Source organism: Taurulus bubalis (genome assembly GCF_910589615.1).
Source record: "Taurulus bubalis genome assembly, chromosome: 5".
Lineage (NCBI taxonomy): Eukaryota > Metazoa > Chordata > Actinopteri > Perciformes > Cottidae > Taurulus > Taurulus bubalis.
The window spans coordinates 545,797-556,060 of NC_136593.1; the positions used below are offsets into that span (position 1 = coordinate 545,797).

At 52.3% G+C, this 10,264-nt stretch overlaps 1 protein-coding gene across 1 annotated transcript in view; it reads right to left on the reverse strand.

The window, feature by feature from the left end:
- Window positions 1-10,217, reverse strand: part of podxl2 (podocalyxin-like 2) — a gene marked incomplete at its 5' end in the record, with an annotated part of 37,971 nt that extends 27,754 nt beyond the window's left edge. Inside the window, 2 exon segments of the mRNA XM_079218148.1 lie at window positions 9,176-9,362; window positions 10,206-10,217. Coding sequence (XP_079074274.1) covers window positions 9,176-9,362; window positions 10,206-10,217 — 199 coding nt within the window.
- Window positions 10,218-10,264: the final 47 nt, after the last annotated feature.

A 10,264-nucleotide genomic window follows, 5' to 3' on the forward strand; every position in this document is an offset into this window, starting at 1 on the left:
AGCCTAGCAAATAAACTACACTTATTACATGTACCGTTATCATTAAAGAAGGGGAATAGCTAAACATGTGACACGCTGAGCAGGAGAGGAAGAGGAGGAAGACATCGCTAGCTGCTAGGCTAAGTAAGGTAGCTAACGATTAGCAGAACAAACAAAGTGAAAACAGGACAGTTAGATTTAAGCGTTGAGTCGCTAAAAGAAAAAGAGAGTCGAGTGTTTAGATGTGAAAGATGTACAGCAGGTGATCAGGCGCTTGTACTGGAGAATATCACACAATTAGCTCGGTTTAGCTGGAGCTGAGACAAGTACGTTATCGGCTAACACATACACACGGTGAAACCGGAAGTGACGTAATACGCTTAGCAAATCAGTCTGTATTCAGACACCTGCATTCATGACTCCTGCATGACGTCCGCATGACACCTGTATGACGCCTGTATGACCGCATGATGCCTACATGACCCCCACATGATGCCTACATGACGCCTGTATGACCGCATGAATCCTGCATGACATCCACATGGCGCCTGCATGACGCCTGTATGACCGCATGATGCCTACATGACCCCGACATGACGCCTGCATGACGCCTGTATGACCGCATGAATCCTGCATGACATCCACATGGCGCCTGCATGACGCCTGTATGACCACATGATGCCTACATGACGCCTGTATGACCGCATGATGCCTACATGACCCCCACGTGACGCCTGTATGACCGCATGAATCCTGCATGACATCCACATGGCGCCTGCATGACGCCTGTATGACCGCATGATTCCTGCATGACACCGACATGATGCCTGTATGACCGCATGAATCCTGCATGACATCCACATGACGCCTGCATGACGCCTGTATGACCGCATGATACCTACATGACGCTTGTATGACCGCATGATGCCTACATGACCCCCACGTGACGCCTGCATGACGCCTGTATGACCGCATGAATCCTGCATGACATCCACATGGCGCCTGCATGACGCCTGTATGACCGCATGATTCCTGCATGACACCGACATGATGCCTGTATGACCGCATGAATCCTGCATGACATCCACATGACGCCTGCATGACGCCTGTATGACCGCATGACACCGACATGACGCCTGTATGACCGCATTATGCCTACATGACGCCCACATGACGCCTGTATGACCGCATTATGCCTACATGACGCCCACATGACGTCTGTATGACCGCATGATGCCTACATGACGCCTGTATGACCGCATGATGCCCGCATGACGCCTGTATGACCGCATGAATCCTGCATGACGCCCACATGACGCCTTTATGACCGCATGATGCCTACATGACGCCCACATGACGCCTGTATGACCGCATGATGCCTACATGACGCCCACATGACGCCTGTATGACCGCATGATGCCTGCATGACGGCGACATGACGCCTGTATGACCGCATGATGCCTACATGACGCCCACATGACGCCTGTATGACCGCATGATGCCTACATGACGCCTGTATGACCGCATGATGCCTACATGACGCCCACATGATGCCTGTATGACGCCGACATGATGCCTGTATGACCGCATGAATCCTGCATGACGCCCACATGAGGCCTGCATGACGCCTGTATGACCGCATGAATCCTGCATGACGCCCACATGACGCCTTTATGACCGCATGATGCCTACATGACGCCCACATGACGCCTGTATGACCGCATGATGCCTGCATGACGCCCACATGACGCCTGTATGACCGCATGATGCCTGCATGACGGCGACATGACGCCTGTATGACCGCATGATGCCTACATGACGCCCACATGACGCCTGTATGACCGCATGATGCCTGCATGACGGCGACATGACGCCTGTATGACCGCATGATGCCTACATGACGCCCACATGACGCCTGTATGACCGCATGATGCCTGCATGACGGCGACATGACGCCTGTATGACCGCATGAATCCTGCATGACGCCTGTATGACCGCATGATGCCTGCATGACGGCGACATGACGCCTGTATGACCGCATGATGCCTGCATGACGCCTGTATGACCGCATGATGCCCGCATGACGCCTGTATGACCGCATGATGCCTGCATGACGCCTGTATGACCGCATGATGCCTGCATGACGCCTGTATGACCGCATGATGCCTACATGACGCCCACATGACGCCTGTATGACCGCATGATGCCTACATGACGCCCACATGACGCCTGTATGACCGCATGATGCCTGCATGACGGCGACATGACGCCTGTATGACCGCATGATGCCTGCATGACGCCTGTATGACCGCATGATGCCCGCATGACGCCTGTATGACCGCATGATGCCCGCATGACGCCTGTATGACCGCATGACGCCTGTATGACCGCATGATGCCCGCATGACGCCTGTATGACCGCATGATGCCCGCATGACGCCTGTATGACCGCATGATGCCTGCATGACGCCTGTATGACCACATGACGCCTGTATGACCACATGATGCCTGTATGACCGCATGACGCCTGTATGACCGCATGATGCCTGTATGACCGCATGATGCCTGCATGACGCCTGTATGACCACATGACGCCTGTATGACCACATGATGCCTGTATGACCGCATGACTCCTGTATGACCGCATGATGCCTGTGTGACCGCATGATGCCTGTATGACCGCATGATGCCTGCATGACGCCTGTATGACCACATGATGCCTGTATGACCACATGATGCCTGTATGACCGCATGACTCCTGTATGACCGCATGATGCCTACATGACGCCTGTATGACCGCATGATGCCCGCATGACGCCTGTATGACCGCATGATGCCTGCATGACGCCTGTATGACCGCATGATGCCTGCATGACGCCTGTATGACCGCATGATGCCTACATGACGCCCACATGACGCCTGTATGACCGCATGATGCCTACATGACGCCCACATGACGCCTGTATGACCGCATGATGCCTGCATGACGGCGACATGACGCCTGTATGACCGCATGATGCCTGCATGACGCCTGTATGACCGCATGATGCCCGCATGACGCCTGTATGACCGCATGATGCCCGCATGACGCCTGTATGACCGCATGACGCCTGTATGACCGCATGATGCCCGCATGACGCCTGTATGACCGCATGATGCCCGCATGACGCCTGTATGACCGCATGATGCCTGCATGACGCCTGTATGACCGCATGACGCCTGTATGACCACATGATGCCTGTATGACCGCATGACGCCTGTATGACCGCATGATGCCTGTATGACCGCATGATGCCTGCATGACGCCTGTATGACCACATGACGCCTGTATGACCACATGATGCCTGTATGACCGCATGACTCCTGTATGACCGCATGATGCCTGTGTGACCGCATGATGCCTGTATGACCGCATGATGCCTGCATGACGCCTGTATGACCACATGACGCCTGTATGACCACATGATGCCTGTATGACCGCATGACTCCTGTATGACCACATGACGCCTGTATGACCACATGACTCCTGTATGACCGCATGACTCCTGTATGACCGCATGACTCCTGTATGACCGCATGACTCCTGTATGACCGCATGATGCCTGTGTGACCGCATGATGCCTGTATGACCGCATGATGCCTGCATGACGCCTGTATGACCACATGACGCCTGTATGACCACATGATGCCTGTATGACCGCATGACTCCTGTATGACCGCATGATGCCTACATGACCCCCACATGACGCCTGCATGACGCCTGTATGACGCCTGTATGACCGCATGAATCCTGCATGACATCCACATGACGCCTGCATGACTCCTGTATGACCGCATGATGCCTACATGACGCCTGTATGACCGCATGATGCCTACATGACCCCCACATGACGCCTGCATGACGCCTGTATGACCGCATGAATCCTGCATGACATCCACATGACGCCTGCATGACGCCTGTATGACCGCATGATGCCTACATGACGCCTGTATGACCGCATGATTCCTGCATGACACCGACATGATGCCTGTATGACCGCATGAATCCTGCATGACATCCACATGACGCCTGCATGACGCCTGTATGACCGCATGATGCCTACATGACGCCTGTATGACCGCATGATTCCTGCATGACACCGACATGATGCCTGTATGACCGCATGAATCCTGCATGACATCCACATGACGCCTGCATGACGCCTGTATGACCGCATGATGCCTACATGACGCTTGTATGACCGCATGATTCCTGCATGACACCGACATGATGCCTGTATGACCGCATGAATCCTGCATGACATCCACATGACGCCTGCATGACGCCTGTATGACCGCATGATGCCTACATGACGCTTGTATGACCGCATGATTCCTGCATGACACCGACATGACGCCTGTATGACCGCATGAATCCTGCATGACGCCCACATGACGCCTGTATGACCGCATGAATCCTGCATGACGCCCACATGACGCCTGTATGACCGCATTATGCCTACATGACGCCCACATGACGTCTGTATGACCGCATGATGCCTACATGACGCCTGTATGACCGCATGAATCCTGCATGACGCCCACATGACGCCTTTATGACCGCATGATGCCTACATGACGCCCACATGACGCCTGTATGACCGCATGATGCCTGCATGACGGCGACATGACGCCTGTATGACCGCATGATGCCTACATGACGCCCACATGATGCCTGTATGACCGCATGATTCCTGTATGACGCCGACATGATGCCTGTATGACCGCATGAATCCTGCATGACGCCCACATGAGGCCTGCATGACGCCTGTATGACCGCATGATTCCTGCATGACACCGACATGATGCCTGTATGACCGCATGAATCCTGCATGACATCCACATGACGCCTGCATGACGCCTGTATGACCGCATGATGCCTACATGACGCCTGTATGACCGCATGATTCCTGCATGACACCGACATGATGCCTGTATGACCGCATGATGCCTGCATGACGCCCACATGACGCCTGTATGACTGCATGATGCCTGCATGACGGCGACATGACGCCTGTATGACCGCATGATGCCTACATGACGCCCACATGACGCCTGTATGACCGCATGATGCCTGCATGACGGCGACATGACGCCTGTATGACCGCATGATGCCTACATGACGCCCACATGACGCCTGTATGACCGCATGATGCCTACATGACGCCCACATGACGCCTGTATGACCGCATGATGCCTGCATGACGCCCACATGACGCCTGTATGACCGCATGATGCCTACATGACGCCCACATGACGCCTGTATGACCGCATGATGCCTGCATGACGCCCACATGACGCCTGTATGACCGCATGATGCCTACATGACGCCCACATGACGCCTGTATGACCGCATGATGCCTGCATGACGGCGACATGACGCCTGTATGACCGCATGATGCCCGCATGACGCCTGTATGACCGCATGATGCCCGCATGACGCCTGTATGACCGCATGATGCCCGCATGACGCCTGTATGACCGCATGATGCCTGCATGACGCCTGTATGACCACATGATGCCTGTATGACCACATGACGCCTGTATGACGCCCACATGACGCCCACATGACGCCTGTATGACCGCATGATGCCTGCATGACGCCCACATGACGCCCACATGACGCCTGTATGACTGCATGATGCCTGCATGACGGCGACATGACGCCTGTATGACCGCATGATGCCTACATGACGCCCACATGACGCCTGTATGACCGCATGATGCCTACATGACGCCCACATGACGCCTGTATGACCGCATGATGCCTGCATGACGCCCACATGACGCCTGTATGACCGCATGATGCCTACATGACGCCCACATGACGCCTGTATGACCGCATGATGCCTGCATGACGCCCACATGACGCCTGTATGACCGCATGATGCCTACATGACGCCCACATGACGCCTGTATGACCGCATGATGCCTGCATGACGGCGACATGACGCCTGTATGACCGCATGATGCCCGCATGACGCCTGTATGACCGCATGATGCCCGCATGACGCCTGTATGACCGCATGATGCCCGCATGACGCCTGTATGACCACATGATGCCTGTATGACCACATGACGCCTGTATGACCACATGACGCCTGTATGACCACATGATGCCTGCATGACGCCTGTATGACCACATGATGCCTGCATGACGCCTGTATGACCGCATGATGCCTGTATGACCGCATGATGCCTGCATGACGCCTGTATGACCACATGATGCCTGCATGACGCCTGTATGACCACATGACGCCTGTATGACCGCATGACTCCTGTATGACCACATGATGCCTGTATGACCGCATGACTCCTGTATGACCGCATGATGCCTGCATGACGCCTGTATGACCACATGACGCCTGTATGACGCCTGTATGACCGCATGACTCCTGTATGACCGCATGATGCCTGCATGACGCCTGTATGACCACATGATGCCTGTATGACCGCATGACTCCTGTATGACCGCATGATGCCTGTGTGACCGCATGACTCCTGTATGACCACATGACTCCTGTATGACCGCATGACTCCTGTATGACCACATGATGCCTGTATGACCGCATGACTCCTGTATGACCACATGACTCCTGTATGACCGCATGACTCCTGTATGACCACATGATGCCTGTATGACCGCATGACTCCTGTATGACCGCATGACTCCTGTGTGACCACATGATGCCTGTATGACCGCATGACTCCTGTATGACCACATGACTCCTGTATGACCGCATGACGCCTGTATGACCGCATGACTCCTGTATGACCGCATGATGCCTGCATGACGCCTGTATGACCACATGACTCCTGTATGACCGCATGATGCCTGTGTGACCGCATGACTCCTGTATGACCACATGATGCCTGTATGACCGCATGACTCCTGTATGACCACATGACTCCTGTATGACCACATGACTCCTGTATGACCGCATGACGCCTGTATGACCGCATGACTCCTGTATGACCGCATGATGCCTGCATGACGCCTGTATGACCACATGACTCCTGTATGACCGCATGATGCCTGTGTGACCGCATGATGCCTGTGTGACCACATGACTCCTGTGTGACCGCATGATGCCTGTATGACCACATGACTCCTGTGTGACCGCATGATGCCTGTATGACCGCATGACTCCTGTATGACCGCATGACGCCTGTATGACCACATGACTCCTGTGTGACCGCATGATGCCTGTATGACCGCATGACTCCTGTATGACCACATGACGCCTGTATGACGCCTGTATGACCGCATGACTCCTGTATGACCGCATGATGCCTGCATGACGCCTGTATGACCACATGATGCCTGTATGACCGCATGACTCCTGTATGACCGCATGATGCCTGTGTGACCGCATGACTCCTGTATGACCACATGACTCCTGTATGACCGCATGACTCCTGTATGACCACATGATGCCTGTATGACCGCATGACTCCTGTATGACCACATGACTCCTGTATGACCGCATGACTCCTGTATGACCACATGATGCCTGTATGACCGCATGACTCCTGTATGACCGCATGACTCCTGTGTGACCACATGATGCCTGTATGACCGCATGACTCCTGTATGACCACATGACTCCTGTATGACCGCATGACGCCTGTATGACCGCATGACTCCTGTATGACCGCATGATGCCTGCATGACGCCTGTATGACCACATGACTCCTGTATGACCGCATGATGCCTGTGTGACCGCATGACTCCTGTATGACCACATGATGCCTGTATGACCGCATGACTCCTGTATGACCACATGACTCCTGTATGACCACATGACTCCTGTATGACCGCATGACGCCTGTATGACCGCATGACTCCTGTATGACCGCATGATGCCTGCATGACGCCTGTATGACCACATGACTCCTGTATGACCGCATGATGCCTGTGTGACCGCATGATGCCTGTATGACCACATGACTCCTGTGTGACCGCATGATGCCTGTATGACCACATGACTCCTGTGTGACCGCATGATGCCTGTATGACCGCATGACTCCTGTATGACCGCATGACTCCTGTATGACCGCATGACGCCTGTATGACCGCATGACTCCTGTATGACCGCATGATGCCTGCATGACGCCTGTATGACCACATGACTCCTGTATGACCGCATGATGCCTGTGTGACCGCATGACTCCTGTATGACCACATGATGCCTGTATGACCGCATGACTCCTGTATGACCACATGACTCCTGTATGACCACATGACTCCTGTATGACCGCATGACGCCTGTATGACCGCATGACTCCTGTATGACCGCATGATGCCTGCATGACGCCTGTATGACCACATGACTCCTGTATGACCGCATGATGCCTGTGTGACCGCATGATGCCTGTATGACCACATGACTCCTGTGTGACCGCATGATGCCTGTATGACCACATGACTCCTGTGTGACCGCATGATGCCTGTATGACCGCATGACTCCTGTATGACCGCATGACTCCTGTATGACCACATGACTCCTGTATGACCACATGACTCCTGTATGACCACATGATGCCTGTATGACCACATGATGCCTGTATGACCACATGACTCCTGTATGACCGCATGACTCCTGTATGACCACATGACTCCTGTATGACCACATGATGCCTGTATGACCACATGACACCCGGAAAAATAAATAATATGTTTAAAGATTGTTTTACTTCGGATTTTGTGTTTCTGAGTGTTGGTGGTGTTGCCCCTAAAGCCCCTCAGACCTCAGACCAGCTTACAGGCCGGGTCCCCTCCCCCAAAGCCCCGACAGAGGGTTCACCCTCCTCTTCCTCCTCCTCTTCCTCACCCTCCTCTTCCTCAACCTCCTCTCTTCAGAATGTTTCATCATCAGGATAAAACAGATATTGTTGAGTTTACACCAGTTAACCATTTTAGTAACTAGCTGCATATACACACACGCATGCATATATATATATATATATATATATATATATATATATATATATGTATATATATATATATATATATATATATATATATATATATATATATATATATATATATGTAACTGCTGGCGATGCTCCAAATTCAAAATAAGTTATTGATGAAGAACATATATAAATGAACATATTCATGTTGTTAGTTCCTGTCTGGATGAAATGAAACTCACCGGTCAGTGTGATGATGAAGAGCAGGCCCGGCATGTCTGCGGCAGCTTCTTCCTCCTCCTCTTCCTCCTCTTCCTCCTCTCCCACGTCTCTGGATGTCAGCGGAGGCCGAGAGGAAGACGCTCTCTGCCGGAGAGACTGTCCTGTCTGCGGCGTGCGGGCACTGGGGGTCCGGCCAGAGCGACAGAGCTACAGACAGAGCTACAGACAGGCAGAGCGACAGAGCTACAGGCAGAGCGACAGACAGAGACAGAGCGACAGAGAGAGAGGCAGAGCGACAGACAGAGCGACAGACAGAGAGGCAGAGCGACAGACAGACAGCGGGGTCTGATCTGCTGCAGCGCGACGCTGGACTCCGCGCCTGGCCGCAGCTGCAGGGTGTAGTGCTGCCCGCTGGCCGCTGGGGGCCGCTGTCCCTGCTGAGGCTGAAGGACGCGTTCAGGTGCTCCTCGTAAATAGTTTAGTGGTTTTTATAGTGTTTAAAACGAGCTCCACCTTTAGCAGCTGCTGCATGAAGGCGGTGAACACATGACTGCATTCATAATAATAAAACATTGTATTTAATTCACCCAAAACAAAGTGGGTTTAATGGAGAAATATTTAAAACCATAGAGAAATAGATATTAAGCACCAATGAGACGAGTACAACAGTATCTACATTATTCTGAATAGTGAGTACTTCTGGTACTTGCAGTACATTTTGATGCCAATACTTTGAGTAGTTCTCTTTTGATCGATACTTTTTCTTTAACGTTTGAATTTTGATTTGCATTTATTTTTGATTAAATAAAATAAATATGCAGACATTTAGTCCCGAGTGTATTACTACTCGTGATGCATTCAGTGTAACACAACTTTAACGACAACACACAACCCAACATGCTAGCTAACGTGATAAAGCCGACTAGCTTCATTAAAACCAGTCTGAGGGAGATGAAGACATCTTACCTCTGGTTGGCTAAGACTCATCAAAGATGTTGTATTGAAGATCAGACCCCAGCTTTCCTCAAACTAAACTAAACCTCTTCTGACCTGCAGATTCATGTGGATGACGTTTTGCAGGTCTGAAATGTACTTTAACAGACTGAGTT